The 22,513-nt window shown below is 41.4% G+C and overlaps 2 protein-coding genes across 4 annotated transcripts in view; both read left to right on the top strand.

Annotated features, from left to right (window-relative positions):
- Positions 1-325: 325 nt before the first annotated feature.
- On the top strand, positions 326-5,702 carry LOC147126556 (uncharacterized). Its single transcript, XM_086022383.1, has 6 exons — positions 326-632; positions 1,245-1,459; positions 2,258-2,327; positions 2,430-2,520; positions 2,775-2,878; positions 3,927-5,702. The coding sequence occupies exons 1-6, from the start codon at positions 497-499 to the stop codon at positions 4,256-4,258; spliced, it is 948 nt and encodes a 315-aa protein (XP_085878509.1). The 5' UTR covers positions 326-496; the 3' UTR covers positions 4,259-5,702.
- Positions 5,703-9,537: 3,835 nt separating this feature from the next.
- The window catches only part of kcnc2 (potassium voltage-gated channel, Shaw-related subfamily, member 2), a 35,243-nt gene continuing 22,267 nt past the window's right edge, over positions 9,538-22,513 (top strand). For all 3 annotated transcript variants that reach the window (XM_086022636.1, XM_086022637.1, XM_086022635.1), the window contains exon 1: positions 9,538-10,400. In XM_086022636.1, the coding sequence (XP_085878762.1) occupies positions 9,843-10,400 (558 nt within the window). In that variant the 5' untranslated portion in view covers positions 9,538-9,842. The remainder of the gene's footprint in view (positions 10,401-22,513) is intronic.

The following is a 22,513-nucleotide window of genomic DNA, read 5'->3' as shown; positions in this document are numbered from 1 at the left end:
AGCCACCCCCGACCGCCTAAAAAAAAAAAACAAAAAAAAAACTCTGATAATTCAAGAACTGCTAATGTGGACAGCGTACAATAAATTCCGATTTTTACACTGAACTTGTATGTATCATCAGCTGCTAGGGGGAAACGTCGTGCTGCTTTTCAAAATAAAACCAACTAACGCCGAGGTGCCGAACACAGAGTCACAGAATCAAAATTGAGTTGTTTGGTTGTGGAACTTTTTATTTGTCAACGCTACATGCACAGATTTTCTTAGCGTTAAATATGATTTTATTAAAAACGTCCAGGGAAAGCATTGATTCTGAAATGTCGCTTTGCGGAAACGGGGTTGTTGATTTGGTAGTAGGGCTACTTTGTGGTCAACTCAACACGGCTGTGGCCTCGTTGCGCATGCAACCAGCTGGGCGTGTGTTGTATTTAGTCATTTTGGCCGTTTTCTGCACGGTCCTTAATTTGGAGTGAACCTCGGCGGGCCAAGTGATTCGAGGATGGTCTTGTCAACATCACAACAAGTCGCACTGGCGTTCACGGCGGTGCTCTTCACGTTTGTCGTCCTGCCAAAGATGTTCGGCGTCGGCACTGGGGCGAAGGAGTCGAAGCTCGACCCTCGTTACTCCAGAAAAGGTGACGTAAGCTATTACTGTGTGAATGCTCAAGGTATTTATTGTTTTCCTGTATTATTAATGTTATTTTATGGTATGTATTCCTCCCACTTTTCGACGCTCATCTTGTATGCGTACGTCGCTTTGGCAGCTATAGTATCTTTATTGCATTTTATTTCTCATATTTCATCCAATTCTCATTCTATTTCCATCAAAAATTGACATTCGTGGTATTTTTTTTTTCATTTAAAACAATTGCCATTCAAACAATTACCACATTTCCCCACAATTTCACAAAAAACAAAAATCCCCATTCTGCCCCAATGGCACAATCAACATTCCCATTTGAAATTTAAAATGTTCACCGTGTCAAACATCATTCGTGTCATTGAATATCATTACATACATACATACATTACATCCATTTTTTTCAGTCAGCATTTGCACTCAATTTCTCCAGAAATTGCATTTTGTTATTATTATTATTATTATTATTATTATTATTATTATTATTATTGCACAGAACTATTTGTTGACCACTGTACTATAAAAGCCCACTTAGATATTGTTCAATTTTAATGCACACATAATAGTTTCCATTGTGCCTATCCCGGCCGTACAACATTCATGGCAGGAGGTCCCGGCCCGGGTGCAGGTCCGGCCGTCAGCATGGGCGCCCCCAGCTCGCGTCAATCGGCCGAGAGCATGCAGCAGATGAAGAAGCTGATGGAGCAGGAGATGAAAGGCGACAAATTCAAATCCAACAATAACAGCAAGGGCTACGTGTTCACGCTCATGCCGTTGTATGCCGTTGGGGTCGGCGTGTTTGCGGCATATAAATTTTTGAAGGTAGGCCTGAATTCGGAACACTAATCAAGTGAAATTCAGGTTTACATGCTTTCTCTTGACATAAACTGCAATGTTCCAGTAGTATTGTTTTATCGGGCCCGACCGATTTAATCGGTAAAATCGGCCGATTTAAACCTTTTTCAAAATATTTTTTTCTGATGGCACGCCAATGTCGTCTTAATTTCTCATGGAACCGTAAATGCTGTCAAGTGTCCCGCAGAAGGATGCCATTGTGTCATTTGCCCACTTGAGGGCGCCCCGACTCAATTCTATCCAAAACGCATCTTTTCCGATGAAATGGTTGTCCCGGTTTTTGTGTGGCTGTGCGTGAACGCAGCCAGCGTTTGCAGCGACAATGGCGGATTGCCGTGTTACGTTCGTGTTGCCAAATTCTCCCGAGCACGATCTTCAACCGTCAGCAAGAACTGGAGATGGAGTAGAGTATATCCCACGTGCTCAAACGTTTTGGGTGAGAGTCCGCGTTTTCATGTTTTGAAAAAAATTCTCTGCTGTGAAGTTAAACAAATATTAACTAAAGCATACAATGGTCAAGCAGTAAATTATTTAATTAATATCTTTGTTGTTGCACAAGACCAAAAACTAAGTTGTCGTTCAATATGTTTTTTTTTTGTAATTAATTTTCTGATGAAATCGATCTGAATTTTTGTTCTGCTAAATATCGGCATTAACATCAGCCTAAAAAAAAATATCGGTTGGGCCCAATTTGCAGATGAGTAAATAAACACCCTAGCTACTGTTTGCGGAAATATAGTATTAACATTTTTGCTTTATTTGCAGATCAAGTCTTCAGATGACCAGGCACAAAAGGACAAATTTAAAAAAGGGGCCAAAAAATCGGTGGAGGCAGGTGTGTTTTGCGTAGACTGCAATTTCCATATGAATACATTGTTTGCTTTACCACAATATTTGTTTACTACGCGGAATTGAAACGTGTTTATTTTTCCGACAGAGAACCAGTTGAACGAACTGGAACAAAGGCTGGCCCAAACAGAGAGAATGCTCAATTCCATTCTCACCCAGCTAGACCCGCTCACAAACTGGTGAGTGGTTGGATTTTGTGAGTTAAAGGCTTATATTTGAGTAAAATTATTATTATTATTTTTTGTTTCCTTCCATAAACCACTGACAGCATGATGGCAGCAAGTCATACCTAGCATGTAGATGAGTTAGCATACTAGCCCAAATAAAATGTGAATTTTGAATCACTGTCTACAATCATTTTCATTGTTTATAGCGTTTCATGACAACAATTGTAGAAGCTAAACTCCATTTGTCTCTCCTGGTCCGTCACCAGTGCGAAATCTGTGGCCCAGGAGCAGAAGAACGAGATCATGACCCAACTCCAGACCATCCGCTACCTCATGAAAAAGAGAGGAATGGACTGCCCACCTTTGAACGGTGCGTTCAAGTGTCATGTGGAGGAACAACCACAATTTACAATTCAACTCGGGCGTCACCGTCCGCCGCGACGCCACACTTTGCATCTTATTTCACTCTCACACGGACTTGCATATTGACTTGAATGCCACAATGTTGCTACAGAGAAGCGACATTATCATTTACGTGAGTTAATATTTCAGAACTGTACAGTGGTACCAACATACCATCACCATTTCATATCCATATCTAAATCAGAATTTGAGGTGAATTTTAAAAGAAAGCATTGTCCATATAATCCTTGATTTTGATATATATATTTTTTAAATCGAGATTATAGTCATGAAATAATAACACTGGTCATATTTTTACTACATTTTCAATTCAGAGATGCAAGTAAAGTTTTGTAGATTTTGGTTTTTTTTTGCGCTGATTCCGAATCTGCCCTCGTTTTTTCTGTAGTAAATCAGATTTTCATAATAAAATAATTACAATGTGTCATATTTGTGAATTAAGGGTTAGGTTCAGCAACAGGTGTTTTTTTTTTTTTTTTTTTTTTTTTTTTTTTTTTTTTTTCAATGAAACTTCATAGCTATAAATTACAATGGAAAATCTCATGTGCATGATCCTTTATTTTTTATTTTTCTTTAAATCAGTGCCCAAAATACGTTTAAGGGACACAAAGCCATCTCTGATTTATACTTATTTTTTAATTTGCTGTTGACCAGTGTAATTCTTATTTTGTAATCTTGTATTATTGCAAATTCATTCATAATTATTTTAATTATCTACATTAACCACTATTTTAATGTAATGTGTATGTATTGTAAAAAAAATAAATAAATTACAGCCATTGTTGTAGTAGTAAAGCAGTGATTCTGTGTGGTGGCACACAGGCCCCCTCTAGTGGTAGCAAAAAAATCATGTTCAGTACAGTTTAGTCTTATTTAACTATAAAGTACAGCACATTCAATCTTTTAGAGCTGTTTTCGGATTTTAAAGTGCTCTATGAATAAAGTTGAGATTTATTTCGGTACAATTTTGAAGTTTTTCCCCCCCTCCCTTTCAGAGGCCTGCTTCGAACAGAGTCTGGACAACCTCATCGAAACGTTGGGTGCTAGCGAGACTTTGCCAGCCGACGACACGCACGCTGATAAAACCCCCGAAAAGCAAACAGATCTAGCCGAAGTCCGCGACGTGAACAAACCTCTCCCGGAGGAGGAAATGGCGGAAGAGAAAGTTGACCATGAGATGAAGGAAATGGAGGAGGTTGAAAAAGAGGAGGGGGAGGAAGGGTGGGAGGAGTTTGGTTTCATGCCGTCGCTTGACGCCACAAACTATGAGGAAAGCGGGAAAGAGCAGCAGGCGTGCGGCCTCAGGCGACGCAACGTTCCCGAATGAAGTTTTTACAGGAAATATTTTACCGTGTATGGTTATTTATCATCTGAATATTGTTCCCAAAATCTGGATCTATTCACAAATTCATTCCCCCTCCCGAAAAAAGCTTTCAATCACTAAATAAACAGGGCTTGAGTAGTTGTTGCTGATATGTGAGTGCAGTTAGTCCTCTGTGTTGTTAAATGCGGGGAAAAAATATTTTTAAAAAAATTGGATGTGCCTTTTTGTAGTTGGGATTATGCTGACACACACAAAATTAATTTTTTGTCAAGTTTGCTTAACTGTACGTGAGACAGTACCTGCGTCTATTTTGGGTAAGGCCTTTTTTTTTAAAAATTTATTTATTTTTTTATGAAGGCCTTTAGTTTAACAAATGCATTTTTGTCAAATATATTTTTTCCAAAATGAAAAAAAGTTTAGATTGAATGTCATAGTCTATTTGCGATGTGGCATTCTGAGATTAATTGTGGCACGGCGTTTATACGAGCCGAGGCCACTATTTGGGAAAATAACAAGATACATAATTTACTTGCTGCGTGGCATTCTATGATTCATTGGAGCGAAAGCCGCTGTTTGAGGACATTAAAATCATGCAAAAAGGATATTTTCCTCAAATTGTCTCTTCCGCTCTAATCGACGTCACGCCCCCAATTAATTGAATAAATTAGAGCCACACCACAAATAGACATCACTCCCGCCTCTCCTTTTTTCCATACAACTCAAAACAATGTAATATTTATTAACAATTTGTGAAAAATACATCACGTGTATATTATTTCTTGGACATGTATTGCTATGGCTTCCCATTGTGGCATCTGCCGTAATATACTTCACACCTAATGAGTTGTATAAATTAGAACCATGCCTCAAATAGACACCCATATATGTATGTATATATATATATATATACACACACACACACAGTACTCACTGCAGTTGAGCAAATGGATGACGTTTTGCGTAACTTCGGTACCCGTTGTGCTTGATGACAATTTGTTTTACCACTGTGTCTTAAAAGTAAACATTCGAACTGTAGGGGGACATTAGGATGTTTTGAAGACGTCATAAAGTAGTTCGTTTCATAAGGTCATGGACCTCATTTTGTGGATATGATGATGCTCCTTCCGTGCATTGCAGGATATTGTCTAAATAAATCATGTGTAGAATCTGATTATTTGAAAAGATGAGAGCATCGCCGCATGTTTTTGTGACTATTTTGCCTGCAAAATGTGACAGCATGTTATTTTTTTTAAAACAAAAGCAGTCTCCACTCACAATCTTAAATACTGCTACAGTCTACTTCCTCTTATCTGCATTTATATGAAAACACAAAAATATTTATTGTTTCTGTCTTGTTTGGAAAATGTTACTTTTTTTTTTTTTTTTGCGCCTTATCCGCAAATCCATACAATTTTGTCCTGTACAGAGAAATAAATGGATGAATGAATCACGAATTAGTACATTTTGTGCCTCAGTTCGCATTATGTCCTGTAGATGGCGGTACAGTAACACAATTACAGTATTTTAAAGGCAGTTAAAGAGTTTTTTTATGGGCTCGTGAATAATTTCCCCTCTCGTAGAGTTTCAGGTGATAACTCTATTCTCTGTGTGAAGAGGATTATGAAATATTTAAGTGGGCAAGTACGATTCGTATCCGATCAACATGCTTTTAAATGTGACCTAATTAGAGAAGTTCTGCCGGGTGAAATAAAGCAAGCGCCTTAATCACGACTCCTAATTAGATATTATTAATGACTTCCTCTCATTGCGGCATGGAAACAAAGTTGTGGGATTGCTCGCAAATTAGCTTCTCAATTAAGGAAGGCAACATTGAATCATCTCGGTGTTCCTCCAGTGAAATTCGGCCTCAATCCCTTCCGATGGTCTTCACTTCGCAGTTTGTTTTATTGCGCTTGAACGGAGGTAAAAGTATCTCATGGCGTTTGAAAAATCCACTTTAAAGTGGTAAATCCACAAAATGAAAAATATTCCTTTTTTGTATTATCTTAACTTCCAAGTATTTTCAGCCCACTACGCTTGGTCATATCATTGATCCACCTTGTGAAGTTATTTTTAGTATTTTTTTTTTTTTTAAGTGTCCGTTTGGCCCTTCAATGTCTTTAAAGTCAGCAGGGTTGTGTTGTCGGAACTTTGAAAGTGAGGCAACAGTATCACGCTTCATCAAATCTAAATCTTTCAGACAGTCTGGATGGGTCAAATTGAAACTATTAAACTTTTCCCCCATCTCTGTCTGACAGGCCTTCTTGCTCTGTATTTCCCTGACGTAAATATGTTTCAACAGGATTAATAATCATGCACTTGAGATGGAGTGGAATATTAAACGGTTTTTTTAATACTTCTGAGCAGAGACTCTTTCTCAAAAACATACTTTTTAAAATGAATTTTTAGTATGGATGAAGCGGGCAATTTAATGACAAGTTATGCATGTGCCTCTGTCCTGGCTGCTCAGAAACCGATTTTCCTATGAACATTGGTTTCCGAGCAGCCGATTTCATTGCTTTGAAAGATGCGAATGCATTGAATCGAATCGTTCAGTTGAGATGCGTATCGAATCGTCTTTTATAGGAGAGATATATGGATCTTTGAAAGGCCATATTTACATAAATAATGTGTGTATATGCATATGTTTATACAGTATATGTATATATGTATATGTATACGTGTGTCCAAATTGCTATTTTCTTCTTCAGTGTAAACTGAATTGATCCAAGTAATGCCTCGATTTACTTGATTTTTTTTTTTTTTCCCCCACTGTAACTTGAAACTAAGACTTGAGACTTGCTTCTGACTTGAACGTATGTGACTTACTCCCACCTCTGCCTGCAGTGCAGTCCCCCCCGCCCCCCGGGGACTGATCGTGTAGCTCACTTAGTGAAAAATGTACTGGCTGAGAACCTCGTCTTTCAAACGAAATGTTGTTACCCTGCAATTCCTGATAAGGATCAGCTACCCAGGCTGCTCTATTTTTAGACGCAAGATATCGCAAGGATGTGGGAAAAAGACTCAGTCTGGATTCTATTTTCGACTACGTCTACTTGCTCCAAAGAGACTTTGGATCCCAAGTACTGCAATTGAGTCTAATGTGTTATTTTAAATTAAGGTCACCTTGATTCCATTCTATTGACCTCTTCCCGTATGAACGAGCGCACACGGCGAGTACGAATCTTGGCCCACAACCTTCATTCTCCGTGATGAATGATCTCATTAGGAAATCACCGAACAGCCCAATTTTCCAGCCTCACCAAAAAGGTCCGCTCGCAATGGAAGTGGGCGGCAGCACATGACGGAAAATGAGTAATCCAAGCGGAATGTACGTTTTTTTTTTTTTTTTTTTTTTTTCTCCCCCCCTCATTGCCCTTAAAATGGGCCACTTCCAAGAGAATCTAAAAAGTGCTCAAATGTAGACGTGGAATATGTCTCCATTTTGTGGACTTTTTCCAAGGGCTTTTCTTTTATAGCTTGACCTTTCAAAGCAATTTTCTCTCGTTTGTTTGGCGCACGTATTGTGACGACGATCCATTGGACCGCTGATCGTCTTCACGCGTGAGGATCCCGTGGACCGAAAATGGAAAAAAAAAATCTACGTGATACGCTTTGGCAATATTCCATTCATATCGTCAAAGTTTTGGTCCAAAATGTATTTGTTTTGAATACAGCTTCTAATGATTGTTTTACTCCAATGCCAGCCCCAAATGCGCATTAATTCCATTCCGTACAGATGTAATCACAACAAGTAATGAGTAATTAGGTTACTCGGAGGCTGCCGTTTCACAAAGCGGCTGCACTGTACATCAGGGAATAATGATGCGTGTAATTAAAGGCGAGCCTCCTGCTTTGTCTCCCTGTTGATTGAGTTGTGCTCAAACTTACTTAAGATGTCACTCTCCCCTCCTTGTGCACCAGATTTTTTTTTTCTTCAGTCGTTGTCTGCAGCTGATCATCAAAATATTAGAAATTAAGAAGCCGCTTTATTTTCCTTTAATGTCAGGCTACTTCCTCCAGTGCAAAATTCGACAGGAGAGCAACAGAATGGATGACGCATCTTATTTTTAACGAGAAAATAAAGAACCAGCTTTGAATTGTAAGGTCAGTTCAGCCAACTAGAACAGCTTAACTCGATTTGATGCTGTTGATCAAATATTATGTCTCTATCGGTCTCCAGTTTGTTAAAAAAAAAAGACAGTAAATAAAATCTCCGATATTTAGGAGCACCCCCAAAAAGGCCTATGATGACACACATAAATTATTGGCGTTTGTATGGAAAATGTGCCCCCCCTTGTGGAAGCAGAAAAGTTAGAGAAGGAGTTATCAATGTCAAGGAAGTATGACATCATTGTTTGCAGATCTCTGTATCTAAATTGGTGTTGGAACCTGCGGCATTTGAGCAGGGGTGTGTAGACTTTTTATGCAGGGTGTAATTTCATATTAAATCAGCTAATATTGAATTACAATGTGATGCTATTGAATCAGAATTAGGGCTGTCAAAATCAAAGCATCAACTACGGGGATTAATTTCAATTTCATAACGCACTAACTCAGTTAACTCACTTTTATTTACTTCCTGTATCAACTTCCCTCTGCTCACTGTGCAGCCAAACTTAGAGGAGAATCACTGTCGCAAAGCAGGGCTTTTACATAGTTCTACTTTAAAAAGTTGCTTGAAGGCTCATTGGAGAAATCCAAAATAATTTGCACACTTTGCACAGCCAAATTCAAATACCATATTAGTTGTGCGTCATTGGTGTATCGTTCAACTGTTGTATTTTACAGGAAAGAATCGTATTCAAGGATCAAAGAAAGCTATTAGAACAGTCTTTGAATCGAAATATACTTAAAAAAAATTCCCGCATTAACTCCAAGATTTTACTTAAATACATATTGGTTCCAAGCTTCGTAAAAAAATTTAGTTGAAAAATTCGATTAATCGCGATCAATTATGGGAAATTTTGTGATTAATTAGTTTTAAAAAAAAATCGCTTGACAGCACTAATCAGAATGTCACTTTCATACTAGTGCACCTTTGATGCTTGAGCTGGACAAATTACAATTATTTGAAAACATACGAAATTATAAAGTAAAGCAGTTTTTTTTGTTTGTTTTTTTTGCTGTCGATTCCTCCAGTGCAAAATTCAACAGGAGGAGCGCATTGAGGGATGACTCATCTTTCGGAACGATCGAAATCTAAAAAATACCAGCGTTACATATTTAGATGTGCGTTGTAATTTTCATTTTTAATTTTCTTTCTTAAAGGAGGGTGCGAGCGTGACGTTGACGCGCGTCTCTGCGTCTTGGAGGAGGGCGGGGGAGGAGGAGCGCGTAAACGCCACCGTCGTCTCGACTCCGACTCAGCCAGTGCCACAACAATGGGCACCCTCACCTTTCGCCTCACTCCAGACCCACAAGGGCGTCCAGCGGGTGAGACCGAAACAACCACGCCACGCCGGAGCTTTTTTGACTGAGCGCATCAGGACCGAGGACCGCGGTTGCGCGCGCGCGCGCGCGCGCACACCTGCTCGCTCAACTTGCACCCGCTTCTCCTGCATCGAGTCATGTCTGATCCCGAGCGATGGGCAAGTTTGACGACAACGAGAGGATAATCCTCAACGTCGGGGGCACCAGGCACGAGACGTACAAGAGCACCCTGAAAACCCTGCCGGGGACGCGCCTGGCCCTGCTCGCCTCCGACTCGGACATCGGCTCGGTGCTGGATCAGCTGCAACAAGTCCCCGGCTTCATCGAGTACAACGCGCGGACCAACGAGTACTTCTTCGACCGCCACCCGGGCGTCTTCGCCTATGTGCTCAACTACTACCGCACCGGCAAGCTCCACTGCCCGGCGGATGTGTGCGGACCACTGTTCGAGGAGGAGCTCTCCTTTTGGGGCATCGACGAGACGGACGTGGAGCCTTGCTGCTGGATGACGTACCGGCAGCACCGCGACGCCGAGGAGGCGCTGGACGTGTTCGAGCTCAACGTGGACACCGGCGAGCAGGAGGACGACGACGTGGCCAAGAGGCTCGGCATCGAGGACGTGGCCGCCGACGGGAGTGGCAGCCTGTGGAGGAAGTGGCAGCCGGTCGTCTGGAATCTATTCGAGGACCCTTACTCCTCCAGGGCGGCCAGGGTAAGTAAGCACCTCCACAACAGTGCTTCTCAAACTTTTTTGCACCAAGTACCACTTTTTTTAAAAAAAAAAAAAAGGATTTTCTCATGCCTCTATTAAAATCTAGTAGCATAGTAGGCCTAAGTGTTGCTCAATCACAACGTTTTTATTCCTAAAAACATTTTTTGTCAGCCAGTGTAACATTATGCATCGCTGGAACGTTAAACCGAGGAATTCATCAATCTGATGAGGCTGCCCGGTTAGGCAATCTCACAAGCATACTGTAAACAATGACGTTTTGAATCGGAATTTGTTCAGAGCAACCGTACTTATGCTAGCTAGCGTAACGCTTTACGCAGTCAGGATTTTGGAGCCGATCAGCAAGTTAAAAAAAAAAAAAAAAAGATAACTGAACACCAATCGGATCAGAACATGGACCAATCAAATGGACCAAATTTGCAGTCTTCCCGATATTCGCGGAGGATTAAGACCGGCCCAGCCCACGAATAGCCCAAATTCAGGTAGAATTGACGCCCATTAAAATGCATTGTGGGGGTCACAATTAAACCATAAAAATTCTCCATAAAAGCTGATAAACATGCAATGTACGGAAAATGGGGGATGGAAACAAGCACCCCCCTCCAAAATAAAAACACATTATTTTAAAAAAACAAAACAGTAACTGCTTTCTCAAGATAGCTACTCCTTGACAAACAAAAACAACAATATTGCTTGAAGATGAAATGCAAATGTGTTGAACTTAAATACATATGTGAACTGTAATTGTGCAGTAAATGTTTCATGTACCACTAGAGGGAGCCACACTCTGCGATTCGCCTTTGTAGCACAGTGGGCCTTTACCGAAAATCGAGTCAATCAAGATTTTTGCCAATTTTCCTATAAAATGATAACCCAGTCATGTACACGAACATATACAGTATGGGAGTCATTTTTAAAAGTTTCTTGCACTCAAATATCCCCCCAATTATTCTCGATTCTGTAGTCACATATGTACCATAACTAAACAAACCGCTTCTATTTACAAGCGTAACATCTTTCCGATTTTAGAAAGAAAAGATAGTGAGTATATAATGTACAGAATATGTGCTGTTATGTCATTGCACAATTGGAAACGGTTTTATGTGGCATTTTTGAAATTTAATTCTGGGACGGATTCTAATAGTTTGGAATTTTTCATTATTGTTGGTTTTTATTTTGTTTTGACTTTTTTCTTTTTTTTATATTCAATTGTTTTTTATTAGTTTTCGATTTTTGGGGGGGAAACTTCTGTGTTTTAGTTTTTTTGTTTTAGCGTCAGTTTTAGTTTTTTCAATATATGGAGTATTTGTGTAATTTTTTTTTTTTAAAGTTACTAAGTATTGTGTAATACAGTCAACTAAACTGGCTCTTTCTTCTTCTACATAGAGGTACAGTAATAAATAAATAAATACATTTAAAATAAACCCTTAAAGACCATGTATGATACTGACAAAGACAAAAACAAGGTCACATTTTTTGAATAATTCAAGTTCGCTTTATAAACGTAAGATGTGGTTTCAGTTAGTTTTCATTTAAAAAAAAAAAAAACATTCTCCTTACTGAAAACGTTTTTTTTCCCAATTCTTTGCTTTTTCCGTTAAATATCATAACCTTGAGGCACTACCGCCCACCCAGCCTCGCAGCCCTGTGCGGCCCCACGTAGTGCCCATGCCAGAAAACCGCCGCCGATGCCAAACGCAGATTCTATTCTTTACGTTCTTTATTGCATTTGCTCTTTCCTACCTGAGATGTCGACAACCCGCCCAATTGCGTGTCAAACGAGCGGTAGAGCGATGATGAATCCAAACGCTAACCCGTGTGCAGTTCAGCTAATATTTACACAGAAATTACAACCAGGACAATAGGTGACAAGCCTCCACTGCCTACATAAGAGGTGTTGCTAAGATACGTCTTCGGTTTGATGAAATCGGAGCTGCTTACGGTTGGGCTCAACGTCCTCCCGCGGCTGATCATTAACCAACCTTGATGATTGTGCGAAGCCCAAAAGTACAAGACTGTCCCTTTAACGAACCTGCTTGCAAGTGCTGGTGCCAGCAGTCGTGTTTCCGTGGGCTCCCCACGCTCGTTCTATTGTTGTAGCCGTCCCGCTCTCGCTTCCCTCTCACGCGCAGCCTCGCCGGTCGTCGTGCAGCGCGTGCTGCAACCGGCGGATTACGAGAACAAAGTTGGAAATTTTTGGAACAATAATGGAACAATGTTACAAGAATCAAGTCCTAATATGGCGACTGGAGTCTTGCGACTATTTTCCCCTCACGTTTTGATTTTCTCCTCCTTTGGGGGCAAAAAAACCCCAAAAAACAAATACACGTGACTATAAGAGTGTGTGTGTTTTTAAATGTTTAATTTTTTTTTATTTGTCCCTCTCATATTTCTGTAGTTGACCCTGGCTGGACTGTGATAGTAACAAACTAAAGTAAGACAAATAACAACCGCCACTGATATCATTTTCCATATCTGCGCCGAGGCGGAGGTTTTACTGCCTGTACTGTAGTCAACCCCCCCCCCCCCACCACCCCACCCCACCTCCTTCTCTTTAGCCTCACATGCCTCACCCTCACCCACGCACCCCTCCCCATGTCCGCTTCCCATCCCCGTCTATGATCTCATCTGAGACCGACGCTTGCTTTCTGCCACTTAAGAGGTTAAAAACCCAACCCGTCTGGGTGCCGCCCGCCGCACGCCTGGAGAAACCAAAGCCAGGCTGCACGCTCAGCCTCTTGCGTTGTCATGGCAACATCATCGCTCATCACCACGGCCTGTTTTCATTGAGATCCGTCTGCTCGGTGAAACGGATTGATTTCAGAAACCTGCTGGACCATGAACCCTCTTATTGCTCGGTTACCCCTTGCGTGGCAGCTTGTTAAGTTTCCAGGCGCCGATGCATTGAAAATGAAGCGCGTCGGAGCGTGACGCATTCAACACGTGCATGCTTCTTTGACACCGATAGAGGTGCGAGGTAGTACGGAGTCTTTGCACCGCGTCATCCAGGTGCCCGAGATTAGTAACCATCTGTCAGAGCGCACTATATATATAAAAAAAAAAATTAGAAAAAGACCAAGATAAATCACTTGAAAACTTTTCACCCCCAAGAATGTGGCTAATCACCTGTACAACTCAATTGATAATGCGGTTGCGCACCCCCTTATAAACGGGGATGTGGCTGCGTTCAGAATGAACCAATCACATTTACATTCATAAAATGGGGTCAGCGCACGACATTTAATTAAAGTGCCTCTGATTAACCCCGGATAAAGTTCAGCTGTTCAATCAGGATTAAGAAGAACATAGTGCTTTGGGAGTTGTTCAACTCCTACTTGAATCATTTTAGCAGTTAATGGAGGTCTAACGTTGAAAGGATTTTGTTTCGAAATCAAATATGAGGACATGGCCAATACGAAAAGATGTGAAAAAGGAAGAAACCAATGCAGTTGGTAGACTCTGGATTTTCTAGAATTGTGGTTTATTTCATCCCAAAATGTTTGACGGGGTTCCTCTTAACTGAACTGATTTGAAGTCAGCTAAATTAAACTAAACTGAGCTCAACAAAATCTGAACGAAACTAAACGAAACAAAAACTGATCTGAACTAAACTCAACTCAACGAAAACTGAACTAAACTAAAATGGATCTGAATTCAACTATACTAAGCAAAAACGGAACTGAAGTGAACTGGACAAAAACTAAACAACAACTGAACTGAGCAAAACTATGCAAAAACGGAACGAAACTAAACTAAAACTGACCTGAAGTGAACTAAACTAAACAAAAACGGATATGAACTAAACTAATCAAAAACTGTACTAAAGTAAAACTGATTTGAACTAAACTAAAACTGATTAGAACTGAACTGAACCAAAAACTAAAGTAAACTAAACAAAAACTGATCTGAACTCAACTCAACAAAAATGGGTCTGAACTAAACTTACCTAAACAAAACAAAAACTGAACCAAACTAAAACCAGAGGTGGGTAATCCAGGTCTAGAAAGTAAAAACTCTGCCACAGTTTATCTTGAGCCACAGGTGCTTCTACTCAACCGGCAGGTAAACTAGCTCAGTTGATTAGAAGCACCTGTGGCTCAAGACAAACTTTCTGGACCTGGATTCAATTAATTAAAACTAAACCGATATGAAATCAACAAAAACTGATCTGAACTTTTTGTACTGTGGTGAACGAATCATTAACCCGGTTGATCAGATCCCGAGCTGTCGGCTAGGCTACCAACAATGCTAGCAGCAGAGTCTAGTGGTCGATGGGACTTTTGTTTCACAAAAACGAGCGACAAGCGCGCGTCTGATCTGCGGAACGGACATTTCCCCAAAGTCCACAGCAACCTCTTCCGAGAGAGAAGGTAAACCAGCCGTAAAGCGCATTCAGAAACAACGGTCTCTGTTTATTAAAGCAACAAAGAAGGCTAGCGCATCGACGGAAGCATCAGTTAAAGAGGCGCACATCCTGACCAAGCACAAAAAGCCCTTCACCGATGGCCGGATCGATAAAGAGCTGGGAATCATTATTCTGGGACCATAAAAATAAGACCGGTTGACATATCTGTGTGAGTCAGCCTTTTTTGACATGAATATCATCTCATCTGAGTTAACCACCAGACTGACAGATGAGCATTCAACCCATTCCATCTGAGTGATACGGCTCTCTGGATAGCTACGAGCAAAAATCCAAACAAAGCACTTAAAACAGAGAGGATCATCTAGAATGAGCACATTTGTGAAACTATGCTACAAAGACAACTGTTTTCAATTTTTAAATCATAAAAACCAACAAACCACCTTCACATGAGGCTCGTCAACAGTATTAGCTAGCATGCTAGCCTAATTATGCGCATACATTTTTGTACAATGTATTTTTGGGGGAGAAACTCCCTTGTGCTATGAAAGTTAGCAACGTTAACAAATCTCTGGCTAAGCAGAGCCACGGTTGTTTGAAGGCCGGAAACAAGACGGCAAGACCTCGCTGAGCTAATAGAGGCCGACGCGTGAACGGCGGCGGACCCGACGGCCGGCTAGGACGACAGGGCGAGCGGCTGTCCAAGCGTGGGCGCTGATGGCGCGCCGCCGGGCATGTTTGCAGCCGCTGTCGCTCACGTTAATCCGCCCCGCCAGTCACGGTGGCATGCCGATGCTGTTAGCTGTAACATCTTGGTGTAATGGAGCAGCGGGCATGGCTGTATCAGGAGTCAACGCACTGACGCTAGCGTCGTGCTGTGAGTCATTGTTGACGATACTGTAATGTTTTCTTCCTCGCCCTTCGACATGCGCGACGGCAGAGTTTTTAGACGGGAAAAAAAAGTAGACACAGAATTGCGGGGAAACAACCGTCTGAGGTAAATTAGCAATTAGCATCAAGCTTTTGAGCTATAGGATTTTTTTTACAAAAATCTGTAAATAAAACACTTGATGAAGAGAAAAGCCGGCGCTAATCCTCTTCCTTCCTACCATGCTAGCTTTCTGTTTGCAGATCTTGATAGTCCTGACCTATTGGGAGCTGCACACACCTCTCACCGCACCGTCTCAATTGTGACCACGTCAACAAGTTGCCACGTAGCTGTAGACGCGTCCAATCATAATGAGGTGGCAATCTTGCTACAGCTAATTAGTGGAATTTATCACAGTCACGGGTAGTAAGAGTGGGCTAACACCGTTTTAGAGAGCTAGAGAGAGGCCCGTTGGATTAATAAAGGCGACTCGTTCTGTATGCATCAATGGAGTCGTTCCTTGGCAGATGCCGGCTATATACGGCGTCCCAACGGGCTTTGCACTCCCTGACTTGTCTGTCGCCCTCCCTCGTTTTCTCTCCTCCAGCCTCACACACTCTCAAACGCAAAATGAAGAACTTGCTCGCTCACTTGCAAAGGGGACTTTTAAATTATTTGGCACCACAAGTCATGCGCCAGATTCGGCATCCGTGCGACGTTTGTCTGACGGCGTCCATTTAGGTCAACGCTTTGAAAGTTGAAATTGAGCAACTGAGAACTGAGGTGGGCTCACTTGGCTTTTGACTTTTTAAGCGCAGAAATCAAGGCGCTGATTCCAATTTTGAAATGTAGGTCGCAGTCAATTATTCCTGAGTCATCACTGCAACACGGAACCAAAAACGTTCGAGAAAGCAGCTTGGGGAAAAATAAAGAACATTTTTCGACCTTATTATACTCAGTGCTAACTCTTTTTTTTTTTTTTTTTTCTTTTTTTTTTCAGATGAGTATTGGTCTAAATCAAGATTTAGTTCCAACTTTGACATATAGGGGGCAGTCCACATTACTGATCTTAAATTGGTCCAATTTGCTCCATCTGCAAAAATAAGCCACTATTATTTTAGGTCTCGTGCCGTTAGCAGGTAAACACCCCGATGGTTACTGGATTTAACAAATAGATATGCTTTTAGTTGGGCCCGTTTCATGTTTCATGCATTTATGGATGCGAAAGGTGCTCTCCCTGGTCTCGGACCACCAGCAGAGGCGGCGAAGCGACGCCTCCGTGATGAAATCCGTATGAGCTATAAGCCGCATGTTTAAGCCCGATGCTGAATAATTCATGTGTATCATATTTGTTCCGAAAGACCGAATGTTTCTCGAGGACAGCAGATTGACTGCAACTTTGTGTTTTTCACACCGTTTTGCACAACCCCCGAGGCTCCCTCCTTTCAAGGGATAATGGAAATTCTCACCGTCAGCCTCATATGAGTTTCCCCGAGACTCGCCCCCAGTGGGCTCGTGTAGCACAAACAGATTGTAGAAATGGAGAATTGCCTGCAACTGGTTATCTTTATACAGTAATGGGAATGGGCACAATGGAGGAAAATATTTACACTTGAATGTCTATAGAGTTGTGAGTTACATCATTGTTATTGTCTTATAATAATGATGATTGATTCAAATAGTATGTATTACTCAATGTCGAGTCAAGCTAAGCTAAACCTGGACTCGTTTTTTTTTTTTTTTTTTAACATTTAATTTATTTGAGGACTTTATAATGGCTTGCATGCAAATAGTTGGGCTCACCCAACAATCAAACGTTCACCAAAAAAAATAAAAAATCTCTGCCAAATAATCTTGGATGACATTATTGCCGTCAAATGTCAAAACAGTATGATGCTAATATTAATATTCTGTACATCATTTCAAGTACCGCCGCTAGAAATAAAATTTACTGGGAGCTCTCCAAGGTGCTTAGGAGGCTCGAGTCGAGTACTGTCCTGCTTCTCCCTCGACACAAGTGAAATTGTAAATATCAATGCAAGTTCTTTCATAGGTGTCACTGGCTAATGATGATGACATATGGTAGCGCAAGCTGTGCCAGCCTAATATTGACGACGGCGGGCAACAGAATCCTCTCATGAGGTTGCGAAAGAGATCAAAAGTTCACTTTGGGAAGGGAGGAAACTATCTCTGCCATCTTGGTGCAGAATGTAAAAAGTTGCTAAAGTTGAATGTAGTATATGCCATTTTTCGTAGAGGATAAAGAATATATGCGTGTGAGTGTTATTGTCTGGGTGCATGTGTTGCTATCTTAAATATCTGTTGCTTAGTATAAATGCAACACCAATGCTAGTTTGCTAAGGTATAGCGAATGCTATTTTGCATTGGTTCGATTCAGGCAGTGGCTTCACTTTGGTTACATTTGAAAGTTGGAACCACGGATAAAAAATGATTCTTTTTGTGCCAGTGTTCACATCGGAACGGTGGGATTCCAAGAAAAATAACGTTTCACGCCTTGTTCCGTTGGCTTCGCGTGAAAGCCGAGTGACCCCAAACCCGCAGTGCGGCGCAGCAGACTTTTGCCTCTCTGAAGTTGCGTTTATGGTTCAGTGAGAGCGACCCGGCAGAAGCTGTCCTATTAGTGATTCTCTACTGGAGTCGGCGCTTGTGGTGACCCAGAGGACCCTCTAGATCTGCTCATCAGACTCCCAGGCAGAGGATGATGTTCATGCCTGACTCCGCTCGCTCTCTGACAACAAATGTCAAAGTAGTCGTACTGAAAGCAAAACGTCAAAGGGCCTATACCCGCAATATCTCAACCATTGGTCCAAACTCCAAAATGTTCAAATAATGACATATATGCATAAAAAAAAACATAAAGTCACAGACAAAAGTCATAATGGAAAAAAAAAATAAAAATTCCACTCTTACAACAAAAAAATCGTAATGTCCTTGATCTCCGGTCTCAGTGACACCCTAGAAGGCCTTTGGCCGAAACGCCGGGATCGGGGATGGATTTTTAGTGGAATCCTTCCAAAGTCAAATTGTTGACCTCCAAATCAGTCGCACTTCAGTCTGGGTGAAAGTGATATCTCAGGACACATGACTTTGCAGTTTTTCCGTTTGCTTTGCTTCCTGCTATTTGTCATCGCCGCCTTCTGTCCTGCTTTTTTTTTTTTTTTTTTTTTCGTCAGTGACCCAAATAGGGGTGTGGGTATCTTTTGGGTCAGGCTGAAAAGACGAAAGCAGACACATTGTGCATTTTTTTTTTTTTCTCGGAATTTCAAACGGTTTTGTCCAATTGTCCAATTCACAGTCAGACTAAAAATCATCCAGCAAAGGACTCAACTGCACGGTTTTTTTTTTTTCCCTTTCGTCGTGGTCCCCTCTGATCACACTCGCGACCCAGCCCGTAAATATAACCCTCTCCGCCATCATTTCCTCGCTTCTCATCATATGTGGACAATTATGTTTTTGCTCTGCCTCCAACCGCAACTCTTGCCCCATTAGAAGTATCTTACAAAGACGGAAACGGGGAATTGGGATCATAAGTGTGCGCATAAGTGGTCGGTGGCGAGAAACCTCATTGTGGCAAAGAAGAGGTGCTCCATTTTCATCTTCCTCTCACTCCCGTCCCTCACTTATCGCTGCTTCTTCAGCTACTTGAGAAGCTTGATTCCCATTCGTATACTCTTACAACTATGCTCACAGTGTTCAAGAGGGAGTTTGGAACAGACACTAGAACTGTCTATGTTCCCACCACATTTGCACAGGATTCCGCAGAAACATGAACCCCGTTGCTCTTTGAATGATACAGTAAGAGTCCGAGTTATGCATGTGTGTATTTTTCAAAATTCACTCAGCTTATTCAATGTGTTCACGGTATATGAACGGTATAAGGATAAAAGAAAAAAAAACAAAAAAACGTACGTGCGGATATTGAGCTAAGCATTCCCATCACAGTTGTTATCACGGGAATTGTCTCATCCCCCGCTTTTGATCTTCGGCTGCCAGACGGCAGGAGGTTGGTAACACTGGCGCTGCCCTGCCTTGACGCCATCTGGGCAGCTTTTGCTCCCCACTCCCGCCGTCACACCGCGATGCTAATGCACTTCCTGTGGCAGGCGTGGCGTGCGCATTGATCGCGGGATGACGTTGACAAAATATACTGTGCATGCTAAAGAGCGCTGGAAGAGGTGTCTCTGTCCTGCTCAGCGCCCGTGCGCATATTACGAGGCACTGTATATTAGCCGCGGGGTAATTCGCCGCCGCTAATGTTCCTTCATCCTCTCACGCGGTGATTTATGAAGTTGATTATAGGTTGTGATAAATTAGGTTACTCAAGTGAATGTAAGAGACCAGCGCTGAAAGCCCCACTGTATGCATCTAAACCTTTGTACTTAAAATGAATGTGGAAATGAACTGTGGTCCCACTTATTCTGATTTTACGATATCTGGTATCTCGAATCACAGGATTTATTCTTTCCCAAAACTCAGTTTAGTCGTGTATTAAATTCATTTTCCCAACTGAAACGCTATTAATCCGTTTCCGTTCTAAAAAAAAAACAAAAAAAAACTGCGACACAGTGACTAACATCTTCATGCTCCTTGTGAGTGTTTTCATTTTGTTTGGTTGATTGTCCTGTTCAGTTAACATCTGAAAGGGGATCGGCCAGTGTAGTGAGGCTCTCCTTTTTCCCCCTTACGGTACAAGAAAATCAAGTGTTGTAAAAAGATTACCATAGTAGATCACCATTTTAATTTTGTATATTTTTTTTTACAAATAGCAACATTAGAATCCAGCTTTGTTTGTGTGTATCGTCTTAACCTGCGTTTGACTGATATGCCAATTACTGTATTTACGTTCTTGTCATCTATTTTCCTTAGAGTTTATTTTTAGGGACACACTACATCAGTTATTCTTCAGAAAACTGTCAGTCACCGTGAGAAGCGTGAATGGAAAACAACAACTTAAAACACTTGGATTTTTTTTAAAGGCCTCCTTCCTATTTTAGGAAATTTCTCGGAAAACGTTGGAAAGTAGGAATTTGAACCCTAGCTTGCTTCACACACCTAATCAGGTCAAGATCGGTTTCTGCTTCCGTCTGGTTCACAAAGGATGATCAACCGTTTTAATCGGTGGGCTGAAACTGAAAATAAATGACAGAATCGGCACCTTTGAATCAGATCCTCTTCAAAAATGTGTGCGTTCTTCCTTGACCCGCGGTCCAATTTCTACAAAGTCGGAACTGTCCTACTATTTCTGGCTTTACTCTGTCAAAATGATTGGTGTGTCTGTGTGTGCGGGGTCTCCAATAACAATAACTGTTTCTTTTGGGGCGGGTTGTTTGATAAAATGACTGGATATTTTCGATAGGTCTATTTTTCACCATTAGTGGAAAGTAGTCCAATGGGAAAGGGTGGGATGAGTCACATTTCTCAGAAAGGAAAGAGGACCCACTTACCCAGTTTGGTCATTGTAGATTTGGCAACGGCTCTCCAGCTCATCATTGATCTCATTCAAAAGATGTTTGCTCCATTTGGAATTCTTTTTCATTTGTTGCGTTTTTTTTGTTTGTTTTTTTCCAGATATGCCCCAAAAAAAAAAAAAAAAAAATCAAAAAGCTTGTTAAAAAGTTCTGTGGACAAACTAAACATAACAATAGAACCCACTTGAGTCACTTTTGAATTCAACTTCAATCACTTAATGTATTATCCTAAACAAGACTAGACATCCACCAAGGCCAAACAATCTAGAAAATTAACAGTAATTACAGTCAAGATTGACTGTATATTGTGAAATTGTGACTTGGATATTTTTTTGCTGGTTCATAAAGTGACACAGAAGAACCCAGCACCCAATTTATTCATTCAAATGAATCAGACGGACAAACATAAACATACTTTACATTGAGTGTTGAGCGAAAAGATTGTGCGGCTATGTGAAGTCAAAGGTTGGATGATTTCATTGGTTCAGACTTTATGTTGAAGCTTGTAGCCATACATGTTTAATGACGGAGAAAACAGGAGACAGTGACAAGAAGGACTTGTAAAACTGTCATGTTGAGAATGGAAGGCACCTGAACAAGAGGGAGAGCGATGAGACGCTGGGAAAAGGTCGAGTTTTATTGGCCTGCCTTTTAACCCCTTTTGGAATAGAGGTAATTATTGCGTGGGGCATCCGGACATATGGCCTTTATGTTCCCTTTCGCAATTGAAGCAGCACCGGCTAGTGCCAAGAAATTGCCGTTCGAGTTGCTGTTCAATTCCAAAAATTCCCAACCCAAATAGTACTAACCCAGATTTCAAGATTCCAGACTCATGGTCTGGGGTCTTGAAATGGTGAAATGGTGCATGCCATGATTGTATTTTATGAGACATTGGTAGCAGTGTTTCAGAAGAAGCCTGGAACAGTCCCCGGAACTGTCTTTGTTCCCACCACACCGGTCCACTGTTTTGCTCATCTTGGGTAAAATCGGCGTCCTTACCAACAGCTACACGGCGAAACGTAAATACAGCAGCCCGTCGTTCTCCTCCGCTGTTAGTTGATGACTGTACGACTGTGTTCAATGTGGGATGTTTTTTACAGATACTATTTTCATGTGGGAAAACCAAGGCGAGTAGAGCTAAGCCAAGTTGAATTGCGCAGCGGAAAATAAAGGCCTTCCTCAAATCAATACCTCGACGCCTGGTAGCTAAAGAGCTCCGTGCCCACATTTACTGGAGGACTGTAAGGATGGGTTTTAAGGGAAAGGGCTTCTGAGGAACGCAAGAGTGTTCACAACTGAGACGCTCTGTACCAGAACCCCCCCCCCCAAGTGCTACTATGAAATAACACTTCTTTCATCACCCTGATGTCATTCC

The sequence above is a fragment of the Filicampus tigris genome, chromosome 22 (assembly GCF_054856515.1).
Source record: "Filicampus tigris isolate MCC_2025a chromosome 22, RoL_Ftig_1.0, whole genome shotgun sequence".
Lineage (NCBI taxonomy): Eukaryota > Metazoa > Chordata > Actinopteri > Syngnathiformes > Syngnathidae > Filicampus > Filicampus tigris.
This window is presented reverse-complemented; position numbering and strand designations above follow the sequence as displayed.